Raw genomic sequence first — 18,411 nt, 5'->3', positions numbered from 1 at the left:
TGTCTCTGACCTTTGAATTTCTTTTGCAGGGCTCAAGTCACATCCAGAGAGCCACATCAGTAGGTATGATCTCGTCTCTTTTTTCTTAATCCGGGTAGCTGTCCCCAAATTTCATTAGCTCATTAGTAGCTCATTATGTGAAGCCAATTCGCATGTCCTGCTCCATTTATTTCTACATTTAGCATGGGTGACCTTTTAAAACAAAGTCTTTCCCATTTCACCTCCTCTCAATCATGAGTTCTGGGGCCCTTAGTATCTGCATTTTGAAAGGCTGACCAAGTACTTTTTATGCAACTCTAATAGCTTTGTTCTTCTACTTAAGAAACATTTCATTGCTCTTTTACAAAGCAATTCCTGATGTGATCCCTATTGCCAAAGCCATTATGTATATGTGTATATATGCGTGGGTGGGGGGGGGGGTGTGTGGTGTGTGTGTCTATACACACACACACACACACATACACATATATATACACATATATATAGACTTAGGCTCTTTTAAAAAATGTTTTATGAAAAATCAGTATGTATTTAGTTACTGGTACCTTTTTTTTTTTTTTTTTTACCGCCATCACCAATAAAATTTGTCATTGGAGGAGGGATCAGAAGGAAATGTGGGTATTCTAACTTATTGATTAATGTGTGTCAGTGACAAATTTCACCACTAAGTTGTAAAATATTTCTTTTCTTTCAGGTATTTATAACAGCAATGATGTAGCAGTATCATTTCCAAATCTAGTATCTGGCTCAGGATCTAGTACTCCTGTCTCCAGTTCTCATTTACCTCAGCAGTCTTCTGGGCATTTGCAACAAGTGGGAGCTCTGTCTCCATCAGTGGCATCATCTGCAACCCCTACTGTTGCTACAACTCAGGTACATTATAAAATAACATGAAGATGGTTTATCAGTTTTGAAAGTGAGTTTTATTCGAGGAGAGAGAAATGAGATAGGGCTTCCTATAGGAATTTATAGAGTATCTTCTCAATTTGTATTGACATGTTAGTGGAAATCATAGACATTTTTACATGATAATCATGAAAGAAGACAAATGTTGGCACCAACTGATTATTTTCTGAGTTTCTAAATTTTTTCTAATGATGTAAAATAGTAATTTGGGGGGTGCTTTTATTATTTCTTTTAGAAAGTTGGACTTTTTAAAAGAACTATGAACCAATTTTGGACTTGTGGAATTAAATTTATAATTTTAAAATCCACACAAATAATGTATGAATAGCTTCTAAGTTTTTAAAACCAGTGTAGGAGAATATAGAATAAAAAGTGAATATAGAATAAAGAGTGAATGATCCCTTTAAGTACAATATGACTTTCCTCCTAGTGGCAGAGAAGAAATGTTCATAAATATTGTAAATAATGGTGACTATGCTGTTGGTTTTTTATTTATTTATGCTTTTCCTCCACTTTTGATCTGTAATTTGATAGGTGATCTAGTCTACAGGAATGCTTTAAAAGCAAGAGTCAAATCAGAAAAATCATGATCTTGAATTACTTAAAAAGGACAACAAATGCGCAAAGCTATGTACACACACACATACACACACACCCCTTCTCCAGCCCACTCTTACTCCCACATTTCCCTAAAGGTAATATATTAAAATTCCTAAAGTATATAAAATATTTATTTATTTGAAATTCTTTATTATTTTACTTTTATTTTATACAAAGCTCTAGAAGTAAGTGTTAACATTTTGAGAAAACAGTGATAAATGTCTAATTGCAAATAACTAAATAGTTGTTTGTAACTTGCTATAAACTTATGCTTTATGTATGTCTTCATAATTTCCATTGTATGGGCCTTTAGAATGTATATACTTTTCTAGTATTTTCTTTAGGCTGTACATCAAAGCACAGCATTGTTATTTTTAAAGTATGTAATGGTGCAGTATAAACAATCACCATTATAATTAGGTTACATATTAGAATAAACAACAGACAGTTAGTCACAGAAAATCAATGGCATAATTAGTGGTATTATCTTTGAAAATGAAAGTTAACTATTTGGTGAGCCTCTTAACCTGAATAAGTGGAGTTTGACTGTTTTAGGAGAGTTCTTCTTTAGGGTATTTCACTAGCCTTAGTGAAGTAGTCATAATAATAGGGACTTGGAGATAGACTGGGTGAAAAGATGAATAGCTTTATGTTTTTATTTTATCTCTTTTAATTTTAATTGAGTGTAGCCATATGCTGTTGATAGCTTTATATTCTTGGATAAAGTCTCACAGGAACATTTTCACTGCATTTTTCTTTCTTTATAAAGTCTGTTTTAATTACTCTCTGGTTAATTCCAGGTTGATTTAAGCAAAAATCTCATTTCTTCTTATTCATTATGTTTGTGGTTTTAGGGGTTGGCATTAGGGAGGTTGATGGGGGAAGTGGTGGTAAAGAGAAATTTATAGCTTGAGGGAAAATTCCACTTAACATATGACACAACTAAAGAACAAAGAAATCACAGTTGCAAGTAATCCAGGATTCAGTCCAATTAAAATCTTTAGTGTTTATCCTCTTTCCATGTTTCAATAAGATGGGTCTCTCATAAATGTGATCAGCCAGTTAGACTCAAATGCTAGCTACATGCTGAGACAACTGTATCTATGTTTCAGTCCAGCAGTAAAGGCTTTCTGCCTTTAAGCTGCAGCTTATTTAGCCTGGCTTATCTGGTGCTGCTGTAGCAACCATCAGTCTCCAGGCAACTGAGGCAGGTTGACCTCTCAGTTGAACTGAGAGCAGAACTACTTCAATTTAGCCGCCTGAGACAATAGTCTTGGTATTGAATGTGCAAAATGTGAATTTTCTAGGCGGTGTGCAAGGGAAAGGATACAAAAATGTTTAGAATAAATAGAATGTTTAGATAGGACTGTTAAAAATTGTGATGTAGTTGGTAATTGAATCTTTTCAAAATGACAAAAGTTTATTTCTGGTTTACTTTCATATAGGCCCTCTTTGTTTTCAGTTCACGCAAGTCATTGTGTTTAGATAATCAGATCCTAGCTTTTTATATAGGTTTTTTTTTATAGGTAGTTGATTTAAAGTTAAGAGAGCAGTGCTATAAGATATATTAAAATGATCAATATTTAAAGTGTAATTATAGAAGTCTTGTTACAGTTATTAAGAAAACCATGACATGTAAATCAGCGAATAGAAATGTTAAATTTAAATAATGTTTTGCCTCTCTCCTTTCCCCAAAAAAACTTAATGAAAGTTGTAATTTTTAGTGACTGGGTTGGTGTCGGCAGGAAGAATCCAGAGGTGATTCTTGATCTTTCTGGCCTTGCTTTTAGATAGGCCTCTTGTTTAGATTAATTGCTATTTTAAGAATTGTTCCCTGCAAAGTGGTCAGGGAGGTAAGATCAGGAAGCTAACAGAAATTAAAACTGGGAATAGATTTGTGCCTTTAATGGGAACGAAATGAGATGTTTTTGTGTGTTAAGGGGGGGGGGGGGAGGGTGCGGGGGAGAAAGCTGTCTGATGCTCAGAACCCTGATTTGAAAAAACCTCTTAGAGCCCTTTGTACGCCATAAGTGTCTATAGAATAAAAACAAGATGTGGGGATGGTTTCCGTTTTGGATGCGTGGCAGTTCACTGGTTAATATGTTGAATAATTCAGCTTTGTTTTCTTCAGTGTTAAATCATTGTTTTATTCAATATACTTGTTTTTAGAATAATTATTCTTTCACATATCAGCAATATAGTTAAATTATAGTTCTTTTTACATTATTGGAAGATAGAACTACTGTCCATGTGATTTTCTTAATGATGTGCTATGCTCTTGTTGTATCATGAGTATAGGTATAAATTGGTTTCTGTAGGACTGCCATTAATTTTCCATCTTGCCTTTCACATTCCCCTCTGTTTCCTAGTTCTACATTCATTCTGTTCTGTCTTTGGGAGAATTCAAGTGCTTTTGTTTGAAGGATGATTTCTTTAATAGAAGAATTTAAGGCTGAATATGTTGAAAAAAATTTGTATTCTAATATATTCTGCATTCTAGGTTTTGCTTTTGGATACAGTCTTCATGTAGATAATCCTGGTTCATTGTTTACTCTGTGTTGCTGTTATAAAAAGGATATAGATTAAAAATAATTTAAATAAAAGAACTTCCAAGGTTTATGTGATATTTAGTAAATTAAGATATTTAAGTATTTTGAAGGTACAATATAGTGGCTAATGTTTTATAAATTTCTGTGTGACTTTTACTTCAATTATGAATATTTTGTTTTCTAGTAGCATAACTTTGGGCGTGTGTGTGTGTGTGTGTGTGTGTGTGTGTGTGTGTGTGTGTGTTTTGGGGGAGTTGTCTTAGATGTAGGCCCTTAATTTCCTTTTCAAATGAGGTGTCTAATATTATGGACACTTTCATTCTGTTTGAGAAAATGGTTCACTTTCCCACCAATTCACCTGGCTTGATTGGTCAGAATGAAAGTTTCAATAAATCTATCCTATCTAATAATAGACAAACATGGTAATTGACCGTACCTTCGCTATGCCTCTCATTGGCTAATCAGCGTGATATGCAAATTAGCCGCCAACAAAGATGGCAGCTAATTTGCATACTGCAGGCAGGGCGGGACAGCGCCATCCCGCCTGCCCTGCCGCCATCTGGGCCTGCTATCTGCAACCCGGGGTGGCGGGCGGCCGGGTGGTGCAGTGGCGATCCGCCACGCGCCGGCCTCTATCCGGCCCTCCCGCGGGGGACCCGGGGCTGGCGGGCGGGACCGTGGTGATCGGCCATTTGCCCGGCCTCCATCCGGCCCTCCCTCGAGGGCTTTGAAGGTGGCTCCGGCCAGAGCAGCGAGGGCTTTGAAGGCAGTTCCGGCTGGAGCTGTGAGGGCTTTGAAGACGGCTCTGGCCGGAGCAGCGAGGGCTTTGAAGGCAGCTCTGGCTGGAGCAGCGAGGGCTTTGAAGGCAGCTCTGGCTGGAGCAGCGAAGGCTTGAAGGCGGCTCCGGCCGGAGCGGCACTGGTTTTCCTCCGGCACCCGGGACACAGGCCTATTGCACGAATCTTTTCGTGCAACAGGCCTCTAATATATATATAAAAGCCTAAGCGACCGTCTGACCATTCACCCGTCCCACCAGTAGCTATGATGCGCAATGACCACCAGGGTGCAGACGCTCAACACAGGAGCTATTGAGCTGCGATGACTTGGCAGCTGCGGTTCTCAGGTGACACACCCGGAACCAGAGAGGAGTGAACCCAGTTCCAGGATGCGTCACCCGAGAACCGCCCTCTCGCAATCTGGGACCTCTCGGGGGGGATGTGGGAGAGCTGGTTTTGGCCCGATCCCCACAGGCCAAGCCGAGGGACCCCACCAGTGCACAAATCCATGTGCCGGGACTCTAGTAAATTTATAGTGATTATAATTTTAAGGAAGTTAACATTTTGAGCAAAATAAGTTTTTATCAGTGCTCTGTAACGTCACTTGGATGATGTAAAGGTCAAAGTAACTGCACAAGGTCACATGTCCAGTTTGTGGTGAAACTTAAGTTTGGAAGCAAGGCAATCTGACTACTGAGCCTGCTCTCTGGTTTACCAATCTGTAACATAAAAATGAATTTTCCAATCATGGGTCTCTATGTTACTAGAAAGAGGTATCTTTTTGAAAAGTATTGTTAGGAATTTTACTGTTTCCATTTGTGTCATACAGTGAAAACTAGCAGAAATTTGAGTCAGAAAGCTTGGGTTCCAAGAGCTTTGCCACTCACTAGTGTAACTGTGGGCAGGTCTTATAAATTTGTGGGCATCATTTTTTTTCATACATAAAATAAAAACTTTAAATACCTGTTCTACCTGCCATACATGTATGTTAGGAAGTTCAAATGAAAATAAGTACTTTGCAGACTGTAATGTACTTTGGAATTAATGGTTATTACACTGATATTATAGGACATAATTAATTTCAACTGTTAAAGAAGCACCTCCTTTGCTAAAAATAGTATTACATTTTTCTTTAAAACTCTTCATTCCATGTTAACACAGATACATGAATTTTGCCCATTTTATTTTTTAAAAATGTGTTTTTATTGATTTCAGAGAAAGGAAGGGAGAGATAGAGACATCAATGCTGAGAAAAAAAAAATCATTGGCTGCCTCCTGCACGTCCTGTGCTGGGGATTGAGCCCACAACCCGGGGATATGAACTGACCAGGAATCAACCGGTGATCTCCTGATTCATTCATGGGTCGATGCTCTACCACTAAGCAGCTCTGTCCGGGCAATTTTACCCATTTTAGGTTCAGCTGTTAACTAAGGTCTTTCCCAGTTCTTAGGTTATTTCAGTAACCACTGTAGTACTAGGGACTTAATTTTCCCCCAGAAGATAGGTGATATATTAATTAGATATTAACCAATTAGGAAACACCTTAGAATTGGTTGGCTAGTCTATATAGTCCTGTTGTCCAGTCATGAGTTCAGTGGTGATTTAACTATAGTTTGATCCCTCCCACTACTTTATTAGAAACTCAATTGTAGGGCATTTCAGCATTAGCCTAAACAATGGTTTTGAATACGTTAAGCTCCTAACAATTAGGGAGCAGTTTGGGGCATTGAATAACGTGGAATGATGCAATTGAACCTGACAGCTTTAACAGTCAGCTTACTCATTGGACCTGAAAGTTGTTCACACTTGGTTTCATCTCTCATCACATGCTCAGTATTAAAGCCTTAGTGGTAGAGCTGACATAGAAATGGGGGCTGTTACCAGAATACGTTTCATAGTGCAGTTTGAATTGAATATATGAAGCTTTCCAGTGTTGCCCAATTTTTCCTGGAAGCTTTTCTAGTCAAAATGTGTTTACAAATTGAAAAAATATATAAATTATCATTAAAATATTTGTGTCCTTACATTGTATTTGTAATATTGCTATGCTATTATACAGGGGTGGGCAAAAGTAGGATAATAATAATAAATAATACAATAATAAATAATTATAAGAATAAACTTTCACATACTCACAACTGTAAACCTACTTTTGCCCACCCCTGTATATAATTTAAGATATCATTGCATAATGAGACATAGCTGCTGATTTTTCTTAGGCAGATACGTTTCAGTCTTGGAAGTATAGCCATGTTAATCAGAATATAATTGCTAGATTATATTCTCTAACAAAGTTAATGGCAAAGATGGAAGCATAATAATTTATGAAAACAATATTTTAAATACAAGCTAAAATTTGTATAGCATGTGCTAAGCATTCTGTTAAGCCTTTTACATATATCCACTCAGCTAATTCTCACAATATTTTTATGAGCATAGGTACTGTTATCTCCATTTTTATAGATTGATGATAGAGAGGTTAAGTACCTTGCCCCAAGTGAGACAGCCTAGTTTATGGCAGATACAGTGATAATAAATAGGTTTTCCTTCTAATAGTATATGTAAAATAGGAATTTTTTAAAAAGTATTCAATTTTTTAAAAAGTTTAGTGAGTTTGAAGAATTTTGGAAGAATGTATTTTTAAATCATGTGTCTAGGGTTGGAGAGCTTGAAGGAAAAGCTACTTGTTTGAATTGTTTGATTTTAACATGTATTGACAAGTTAGTTATGCATTTAAAAAATGCTTGCTATAACCTTTTGAAGTTTGAAGTTTCATATCCACCTCTAGATGATGTATTGCCATGATACTTTCTAAATGTGAAATTTTTGCTATAGGTACTATTGTTTCCAACCTAAATTTTCTTCATTTCCTATTTTTCTGCTGTTACCAACATTAGAGGGGAAAATAAATTACCAAAACAGTACCCACTTTTAAGTCTGATATTCACATAATTGAGTAGACTTAGCCTGACTTTTTCCCTCCACAACTAACTCCTTTAGAATGAGCCGAGTTCCTAGGAATTTGGTAGTTACTTTACTCTATGAGAGCTCTTTTAAAATTTCTCTGTAGTCACAAGTAGACATCCTATCTAATAATAGACAAACATGGTAATTAACCGTACCTCCGACACGCTTCCCATTAGCTAATCACGGCGATATGCAAATTAACTGCCAACCAAGATGGCGGCCGGCAGCCAGGCAGCTGAAGCAAACAGGCTTGCTTGCTCCAGTGAAGGAGGAAGCCAAGGTTCCCCGCCTGCCGCTGCTGGGCTCTGAGCTTGCAGTATAAGAAACAATGTTGCAAATATAGAAGCAAAACAATCCCCATGCTTTCAGCCAGCCGGCTGAACTGGAGTTGGAACAGAGTTTCAATTATAGAAGCCAAACAAACCAGATACCTGCTTTCAGCAGCCGAGGTCTCAGAGCTGGAGCCGAGCCTCAGAGCTAAAGCCGGCTCTCAGTTCCAGTGACAGCCATAGAAGGTAAATAAATCCCAGAATAAAAAAAAAAGAAAAAAAGGAGAGGTTGGGAGCTTCAGTCACCCGCCAGCCTGAAAACAGCCCTCAGCCCTTCACCCAGGCTGGCCAGGCACCCAAGCGGGACCCCCACCCTGATCAAGGACACCCTTCAGGGCAAACCAGCCGGCCCCCACCCATGCATCAGGCCTCTATCCTATATAGTAAAAGGGTAATATACCTCCCAGCACTGGGATCAGCGGAGCCGTGAGGCCTCCCGAACCCGGGATCAGCGGAGCCGCGAGGCCTCCTGGCACCGGGATCAGCGGAGCCTCCCAGCACCGGGATCAGTGGAGCCGCGAGGCCTCCCAGCACCGGGATCAGCGGAGCCTCGAGGCCTCCTGGCCCCTGGATCAGTGTGACAGGGGGCAGCGCCCAAACCCCCTGATCGCCCTGTGGCTCTGTGTGTGACAGGGGGTGGGGCCACAACTTCCCTATCTGCCCTGCTCTGTTCATGACAGGGGAAGGTGCCCCAACCCCCTGATCGGCCTGTTCTTTGCCTGATAGGGGGGAGCTCCCCAACCGCCTGATCGGCCCTGCTCTGTGTGTGATAGGGTGCGGCGCCCCAATCTCCCCATGGGCTCCGCTCTGTGTGTGACGGGGTGGAGCCGCAACCTCCCCATCAGCCCTGCCCTGAGTGTGACAGGGGGCGGTGCCCCAACCCCCTGATCGGCCCTGCTCTGTGTGTGACAGGGGGTGGTGCCCCAACTCCCCTATTGGCCCTACTCTGCGTAACGGGGCGGCGCCCCAACTCCCCAATCGGCCCTGCTCTGAGCCCGACCAGGGGCTGCACCTAGGGATTGGGCCTGCCCTCTGCTACCCAGGAGCGGGCCTAAGCCAGCAGGTCGTTATCTCCTGAGGGGTCCCAGTCTGTGAGAGGGCACAAGTGGGGCTGAGGGACACCCCCCCCCCCCAGCCAGTGCACAAATTTTTGTGCACCGGGCCTCTAGTCCTATATAATAAAATGCTAATATGCAAATTGCCCCCAGAGCAGGAGTTCAAGCGACTGGGAGTTGGATGTGTGCTGACTACCAGCGGGCGGCACGGAACATGGCGGGTGTTGGCAACGCAGCGCTGGCAGCAGGTGGTAGTGGAGGCACTGCCAGCCCCGATCACCCCTCTAGTCGCCCCAGCGAATGACGATGGCAGCAGGGTGCGGGGCTGGGGAGCAGCCAGCGCCAGGCCAAGGAAGGGGCAAGTGGGGGTCCCGATCTCCCCACTGATTGCCAGCTAGGCCTAGGGACCCTACCCGTGCACGAATTTCATGCACCAGTCCTCTAGTTTCATATAAGAGGTAAACTATTAACAGGGACATTTCAAGCTGAAATGTAATTTTCATCCTATTAATATTTTAATATGTCAAGTCTACTTAGAAAACAGTAAATTTCTTTGATTTGCTTTGAGTTTGAACACTGCCTTGGTAGACTCACATATCTTTTAGATGTTTAACATAGTAAGTTAGAACTTTGCTAAGGCTATTCTTTGATTCGGGCACCTAAACATATTTTGTTTCAAAATAACTTAGCCTTATCTCAGTAATTGTTCAGCTTATTCTTACTCTGCTTGTCCTTGGCTCTATCTTGTAAAATAATTATGCTTTTACAAAAGTGTTGTTAGAGTAAGAGCAATATAACATCTTGAATGGAAGTGGTTCCTTTCAACTATTAATCTTGGGGAGAGAACAAAAAAACTTCTCTAAGATAACATATATTAGAAGTTAAAGCAAAAGTTTATTATGGCAATATGAATTTATAATTCTATAAAATATTTTTATCTTTGAACTAATTTAACACCTACTTTCACATTTTGAGATGACTTGATTTCAGTGGGACACTGTAAAGTCAAGTACCTAGTTTGCTTTTAGTCAATATCTTTTTGTTTTAACTTCTTATTTTGAAAAAATTTTAGATGTATAGAAAAGTTGCAAAAACAGTACAGTGTAGATTTCACATATATCATGGATACCCTTCACTCAATGTTAACAACTCATATTCTTATAGTGCCAGTAGATCCAAGGAGGATATCTGTCCACATAGCCATTTTCCTTACTTGGGCAAGATAAAATTGACATGTCATAAGGTAGGTACTTCCCTTTATAAAGAATTGCCCATCTTTTTTAAAAAAAAAAAACCCCACACATTTTGTTAATCCATTTATGAACTAATAGACATTTGATTTATTTCCATTTTTTAGCTATTAGGAATAATGCCTCTATGAACATTCATGTATGAATTTTTGTGGTAACATATGTTTTCATATGTGTATTTTTTAAATTTAAATTTCCTGTCAGTATTTAAAATTAAAAATTAGAAAAGTTGGTAACTATGAACCATCATTTCTACATGTCAACCATGGGCTGTACCTGAGTAATGGTCAACCCTCTTTGGTGGGACTCACACTCTCCTGTTTAGTATGATCCTCTCTTGTGTACCCTAAAATTGGCCTCAGTCCTCAGTTGCTTGACCTGGTACTTACATTTTGTTGTTCTCATAGTATAGTTAAAGAGGAGAACATTTATTATATTCATGTCTTGATCAAATATTAAAAAAACAAATGTAGACAAAGAAAACTGGGAGGAGAGGCTTTTTTTCCCCCCCAGAAGTGAAGAATATTCCTACAGTTAAAGAATTTCCAGTCTTTATACCAGGTTTTCTGAAGGAGACCTATGATACATTAGTAATTTGCTTTCCATGTACTGTTTAAAGTCCATGTCCAAAGTATGCTGTGAAATGTGTGCACATTGTTTCCTTTATTCCTTGTTCCAGATTTCTTTTATATAAAAGCTTTCAGTGCTCTTTATGTTTCATAACCACTGTTTCTTTAGGTTCACATGGACATCCTTCTATCCCCCCTGAATCTTAGTGATTTCACTTATTAATGATAACAAAGATTTTTGAGTCTACACATTGCCAGGCATTATGCATGTAATGAAACAATTACATGCCTCTAGTTCTAAATAAACGTCATTTCAGAAGTAGTGACTAAACAGTGTCAGACATTTGTGGAGTCTTTGGTGACTCATGTTATCTGCTTAACATGATATTATGTTAATGAATTGAGTTTTAATGTAGAGTGGTTTAGATGTTTGAATACACCACAAAACTCTACCTGGTAAAATTAATAACTTATTTTTTATCTCTTTTGAAAGTTTCTCATTTAGATAAATGCAATAATTTAAAAACAACTACTACCAGATAATTTTTGCCCATTCAGAAAATTTGGGAAATTGGTCATTTAGGATAATAAAGAATGCATTCCCATTTTAGTTTTTTATATATATATATATATATTTTATTGATTTTTTTACAGAGAGGAAGGGAGAGGGATAGAGAGTTAGAAACATCGATGAGAGAGAAACATCAATCAGCTGCCTCCTGCACACCCCCTCCTGGGGATGTGCCCGCAACCAAGGTACATGCCCTTCAGTCCACAGGCCGACGCTCTATCCATTGAGCCAAACCAGTCAGGGCCCATTTTAGTTTATTATTAGTATTAATTTACTTTTGCCTGCCATCTTTATTAAATATATACTTTTCTGCTTTGGAATTATGTTAAAGATGACTTACCCTTTTCCTGATAATAGTCATTATGCAGATCAGTTATTATGCTGTTGTACTACTTTGCATTTTGAATTTTTAGTATAGTGAATCTAGTGTGTGATATGCAAACTAAGATAATTTGGAGACTACATCAAGAAATTTGAAGCTAATGTAAATATAAAGCCCTTGATAGAAGGAACCCTTCCTGAAAAAAGGATGTATTTCTGATTAGAGTAGGATCTTTTGATTCTTTCTTTTTTTAAATATATTTTTATTGATTTTTTTTTTTTTTTTTAGAAATAGAGGGAAGGAGAGGAAGAGAGATAGAAACATCGATGAGAGAGAAAGATCAACATCAATCGGCTGCCTCCTGCACACCCCCTGTTGAGGATCGAGCCCACAACCTGGCAAGTGTCCCGACCGGATATCAGCCCAGCGACTTTCTGGTGCTTAGGTCAAAGCTCAACCACTGAGCCACACCAGCCAGGCAGGATCTTTTGGTTCTTACCAAGAGACTAAGGCAGCTCATAAAACTGATAATTGTAACTAAAAAAAGCAATCCAACTGGTATCATATTAGTTCTGATTCAGTCAAAAGATGACTGCATGAAAATGGAGAATCAAAACGCTAAGGTGTAGCCTGGCCAGTGTGGCTCAGTGGTTGAGCATTGATCCATGAACCAAGAAGTCACTGGTTCAATTCCTGTCAGAGCATATGCCTGGGTTACGTGCTCGATACCCAATAGGGGATGTACAGGAGGCACCCAGTCAATATTTCTGTCTCATTGATGTTTCTACCTCTCTGTCCTTCCTTCCTCTCTCTCTCATCAATAGAAACGTGTGTTTTTTAAAGCTAAGATGCAGTACTAAGGCATCTAGATATCCATGTTCTTTGAGCACCACCCCACCAGAACTCTAAAATGTTTATTCTTGCTCATATTTTTCTCTCTCCTCTTTTGCTGTCAGCTGTTACTTCTTGCTGCCAACAAACTGTCTCAAGATATTACTTTTTCTTCCTCTGTCTAATTAATTTTCCACTTCTAATCTTTTTTTATGCTTAGTTGATCTTTTTGGAATTATGTCTAGAGTAAGAATAAATTGGCTCAGTGAAAGGCATTTTTAAGTATAAGGTACCTGAGATTTTAACACATGTCGCTGGTAACATCTGGTCTTTCTGTTTGTTCGGATTTTTATTTTTCTAAGTTATTTGATAAGTAGCCAAGATTCCCAAGTATTTGACTTCTGGGGAGGCAAGAAAAAAAATCTCACTATATTTTTATTTATGAATTGTATATTTTATGTATATAACACTAAATACATGACAAGTATCTAGTATGATCATCAGGTTAAAATTATGACTTACCTTTTACTAAAGCTAATTGATGGTTAAATAGGACTTTACAGTACAAACTTACTGGCTTTGTATACATATCTTTAATAAGAGGAAAAAAGAAACTCAGAAATTGACCAATTGATCTTAGACATTAAAGTATGAACTGTGAAATATACCCTTTGAAACAATGGAAAGCAAGGACAGGCATGATTCTGCATCAAGAAGACTATGAATTTAAAGTCAAATTTTCTTGATTAATAAGTTGTCTAGAGGCCAGATATAATGTCAGAGTCTGAGTCTTTCCAGAAACATTGTTTATTCTCTGTAAGATTTTGCTTTTTATAACTACTATGTCGTCTTGGTCTCTTGTGTGTAGTTAGTTATACATGTCAAAATGTCCCACATCTTTTGTTCTGCTGTTACTCAACTACTTTATATTAGATGTGCTTCAATTCTTTGAAATTATTTTTCAGAATTTTGTTCTGAAATAACTATACAGTGATTTCATTTTATAAAAACTTAAGTTTGATTTCATTCATGAAAAAGAATATGAAGTGTACTTTAAATTTTGTGGTTCTGTTAAATCTGAAGAGTATTTCAGGCTAGTAATAGCCTTCTGTGAATATAACAGTATTTTGTGTACAAGAGATTTGCTTCCAAAATGCGGTATTTTAAGGTTATAATATTCTTGGAAAGTGGGAGAAACTGTTCACATCAAAGAAGGCATTTTTATTACAGTGGATTACATAAGACTTTGGCCAGCCTCCTTAGCTTCATCTGTTTAAGGGTTCATTTTTGCTTGTTTGGCACAAGTCCCAGTAGAGGCCTTCAGAATTGTGGTTAGCAACATGAATGAATCACAAACTTTGGACCAGCTCTTCAGTTAGTAGAGCTGGCTTCCTGCCAAAAAGACAGTGCCTTATATGGGGTCAGAGCAAAGCTGTGATTCGTTGAGCCTTGCATTGTATAGAAAACATACTTGTAATGCCCGTTTGCTTCCTTTTAAAATAAAAACAAAACAGAAAAAGCAGCAGGCTTCCAAGTCTATCAATATAGAAAGTAACAAAATAGTGTGCAGGTTTTACTAATGACAGTAAATGGAAATAAGGCTCTGTGGAGTTAAAATACTAAAAATAGATGTTGGACGTTTTGACCTCCTTAGCATCCTATGATGTAAGAGACTAAAAAGCATGTTAGACATCTGTTGTCTACCTGCCCTTATTTTACAGTGGTTTAGTAAGATTAAATAGTCATATGTTCACGTGGTTACCATGCCCCACTGGGTTTTGATACTGACTACATACTTGGAAATTAAAGCGGGAATAGTTAACTTTGAATGTTCTGGTCCTTTTTTTAAAAAAAAAAAATGGAGTTATGTAACTTCAAAAACTGAAATGTTGTAATGGTAAAACAAGTGAGAATGAAATTTGCTTTTCAGATAGTTATGAATTTTTGTTTATATTCGTAGGTTGGAGAAAATAGTTATTGGGTCTATCAGGAGGAAAAGTATTAAGATATTTTCAAATATAATTCACTTATCTTTGTAATTCTTTTTATTTAGGCAAATGCCCTATCTGGATCTTCTCTTAGTCAGGCACCATCTCATATGTATGGCAATAGATTAAATCCAAATTCTTCAATGGCAGCTCTTATAGCTCAGTCTGAAAACACTCAAACAGGTAAGTTTTCAAGAATTTTTAAACTCTAAAATTCTATCCCTTTTACCCAATGAAATTTTCCCTTCAATGGCTTATTTTATTTGAAAAGTCTAAAGGTATGCTTAATATAGAATTATGCCTTTTTTTTTCCCCTTTACCAGAAGAATCACAGTTGGAAGTAAATAGTATGCTGTGCTGCAAAATAGTTATGTGCCTTTTTCACTCTCTGAAATGTAAATGTTTAAGCAGAGGCATCAGCAGGCAGGAATGCAACAATGTCTCATGTGACTTCTGTGATTGATGTGTTCAGTTCTCAGTTCTATTCAATGAAAGTAACGTAACACTGGGCTTTTCGGTGAATAGCCTAAACCTTTATTTGCATAATTCATGAAATTGCATTGCACAAACTTGGTTTTAAAAAAATCCTGTTAGAGAATTTCTACAGTGTTTAGTAATCCTTTGAATTTTTACCAGTTGCCTTTTTTTAGCATTTGCCTCTTGTACTATTTTAATGAGTTCTGGATTTGCTTTGTTTCATTCCATCCTTAAGGATTTGTTGACATGTCCAAGTAGTCATGCCTGTTTGGGGGAAGGGAATGGGTTTAGCAGTTCACCAAGAATGGATCAGTCATGTCTTTACCCTTTAAGGGTCAAAGGTTACCTGACTCAGAATAAGGGGAGGACAACCTTGAAAGAGGCCAGATAGGGTGATTTTTTAAGCAACTAACTAGGAAATACAAGTTACTTTTCAAGCAGAGATATTCTGTTACCTCAGGAATATTTTGAAGAAATTAAATTTTTCCTTTTAAATACAGAATTCTGTGTTCCTACTTATTTTTGTCAATTTGGATATTTAACGTTATATTTAACTTTATTCTTGGTGTGAGGTTCCATGTAATTAATACATATATATATAATTTTAATCTTGGTGTGTGGCTCTATGTAATACATTATGTATTTTATTACTTCTCTTGGGTTGCAAAGTGTTAAAAAAGTGTAAGGATTTGCTGTGATAAGCATGCAGATTACCTGTCCACCGCTGTGATTCATTACTTTAACCGTAGAAATTAAAAGTGGCTGAGGGGAGGGTACTGCAAATGCAAACCACACTTCTGTGCTGTAAAATTGAAAGGAATGAAAGAACAGAACATAATCCATGGCCTTCTACACCCACAGAAACGTGTACAGACAACGCCTTACATGCCACAGTTCAGCAATTCTAAACTAGCAACATACTAAATCTTTTATTTTCATAGTAACTACAAAGATAGGGGTAAAGGTTTTATGTATGTTTTAGGGAAAAATCAGGGCAAGAGATTAAAACCTCTTATCTAGAGAGTCACTTTATCAGCTATGAAATATTTACACTGCAGATCAGGATCTTGGAGACAATAGCCGCAGCCTTGTTGGCAGAGGAAGCTCACCCCGAGGAAGTCTCTCACCAAGGTAAGCATTATTTACACTGCAAAGTATAGGCAAAAGAAACATTTTGAGATTGGAAACTTCTTTATCTCATATCAGCAGAGTGTACATTTGTGAGGCTATAAAAGCACTCTGAAGATAAAAAGCATGTCTGGACAGTCAAGAAAAATGATTCTGAATTAATTTGAATATTAATTTAAACACAGTTTTCTAAGCTTTTTTAAAGCTATAATTCTTTTAAATTTCCAATCAATTTGAAATCTCTTGTTTTTATTATTTATATATTTAGCTGCTGATACTATTAACATATTAATTTGGGTAATTCTTTTTGCTCATAAAATAGTCTTCAAATCTCTTACAGCTGCAGAGTCAAGGCTTTCAACTTTGGCTTCCAGTTTTAGTTCTGTTGTGGGCAATTTGCTTAAACCTTTAGTCTTTAGTTCCTAATTTAGTAAATGAAGTTCTTGTTGTTCATCTCTGAAATCCCTCTAGTTCTTAGAATTGTTTGAATCAAAGTATAGCAAATGTGTTACATTATTTTTTGAAATTGTTTTAGATATTATATGGAAGAATTCAGGGACCATTTATTAGGACACTCTTAACCAGAGTTGTACTGAAGGATTGAATTTCTCTTAGCACAATCTAAGTGCCCCAAATCTTCTCTCTCAATGGGGAGAATAGTAGTAGGAAATGTTGTGTCTGTGTTTTACTAATTTTATTCCACTTTCACCTTCTACACCTTCTCCTGGTTTGTTTTCTCTCTGTTCTCTAATTTTGTAAGTTCTGCCTCAAGTATGGAATTAGACTGGGTGAGAATGGAGAGCAGAAGGAGAAAAAAGCCCATTCTAGAAGCTTTTTTCAACCATGGCAAACTAAAAATGTTCAACTATGGGAATTTTTAAAAATTCTGTTAAAAATTAAAATTATTAGCCCTGGTTGGGTTGGCTCAGTGGTTAGAGTGCCAGTCCATGGACCGAAGGGTCTCAGTTTCGATTTCTGGTCAAAGGCATGAACCTCAGTTGCAGGATCAATGCCCTGCCCCAGTTGGGGAGGCAACCAACCAATCAATGTGTCTCTCTCATGTTGATGTTTCTCTCTGTCTCTCCTTTCCTCTCTCCCTTCTATTCTCTCTGAAAATCAATGGAAAGATATCCTCAGTTGAGGATTTAAAAAAAAAAATTAAAATTTCTATGTGATAGCTGCCATGAGTATCAGTGTTACTGTATTGCTGATATCACCAGGGAAGTTCTGTTAAGAAACATATTTGTCATTAAAGAGATTAGTACAGTAACCTCTAATTTTGCTATTTTTTATTTTTATTTTATTCTTTTAATATATTTTATTGATTTTTTACAGAGAGGAAGGGAGAGGGATAGAGAGTTGGAAACATCGATGAGAGAGAAACATCGATCAGCTGCCTCCTGCACACTCCCCACTGGGGATGTGCCCGCAACCAAAGTACATGCCCTTGGCTGGAATCGAACCCGGGACCCTTGAGTCCACAGGCCGACGCTTTATCCACTGAGCCAAACCAGTCAGGGCAAATTTTGCTATTTTTTAGGTGGTAGTATATCCTAGCAGTGCCTTTTATTCTACATAATTCCTTTCTTTTTAAAATTTATCTTTATTGTTGAAAGTGTTATAGATGTCCCCTTTTTCCACTCCATTGTCCCCTTTCTTCTCACTTCCTTCCCTTCTCAGGCCTTCACCACACTATTGACTGTGTCCATGGATTTTGCATATATGCATATAAGTTCTTTGGTTAATCCCTTCACCTCTTCCCTCTGAGAATCATCAATCTGTTGCATGCTTTCATGTCTCTGGATTTATTTTGTTTGCCAGTTTATTCTATTCAGTAGAGTCCACGTATAAGTGAGATCATGTGATATTTGTCTTTCTCTACATTGCTTATTTCGGTTAGCATAATACTTTCCAGTTTCTTCCATGCTGTCTCACAGGGTAAGAGATCCTTCTTTTTTATAGCTGCATAGTATTCCATTGTATAAATGTACCACAGCTTTTTTATCCACTCATCTACAAATGGGTACCTGGGCTGTTTCCAGGTCTTAGCTATTATAAATAATGCTGTTATGAACATAAGGGTGCATATATT

General features: G+C 37.8%; 1 protein-coding gene across 14 annotated transcripts in view; it reads left to right on the top strand.

The window, feature by feature from the left end:
- The window catches only part of MLLT10 (MLLT10, histone lysine methyltransferase DOT1L cofactor), a 218,037-nt gene that overhangs the window by 175,422 nt on the left and 24,204 nt on the right, over window positions 1–18,411 (top strand). For 13 of the 14 annotated variants that reach the window (XM_023758558.1, XM_023758567.1, XM_023758566.1 and 10 more), the window contains 3 exons: window positions 695–873; window positions 14,780–14,897; window positions 16,250–16,322. In XM_023758558.1, coding sequence (XP_023614326.1) covers window positions 695–873; window positions 14,780–14,897; window positions 16,250–16,322 — 370 coding nt within the window. The remainder of the gene's footprint in view (window positions 1–694; window positions 874–14,779; window positions 14,898–16,249; window positions 16,323–18,411) is intronic. The other variant, XM_023758559.1, reaches the window with a different exon arrangement.

The sequence above is a fragment of the Myotis lucifugus genome, unplaced genomic scaffold (genome assembly GCF_000147115.1).
Source record: "Myotis lucifugus unplaced genomic scaffold, Myoluc2.0 scaffold_132, whole genome shotgun sequence".
In the NCBI taxonomy this organism is placed as follows: Eukaryota; Metazoa; Chordata; class Mammalia; order Chiroptera; family Vespertilionidae; genus Myotis; species Myotis lucifugus.
Note: the sequence above shows the minus strand (reverse complement) of the source record. Positions and strands in the feature narration are given on the sequence as shown.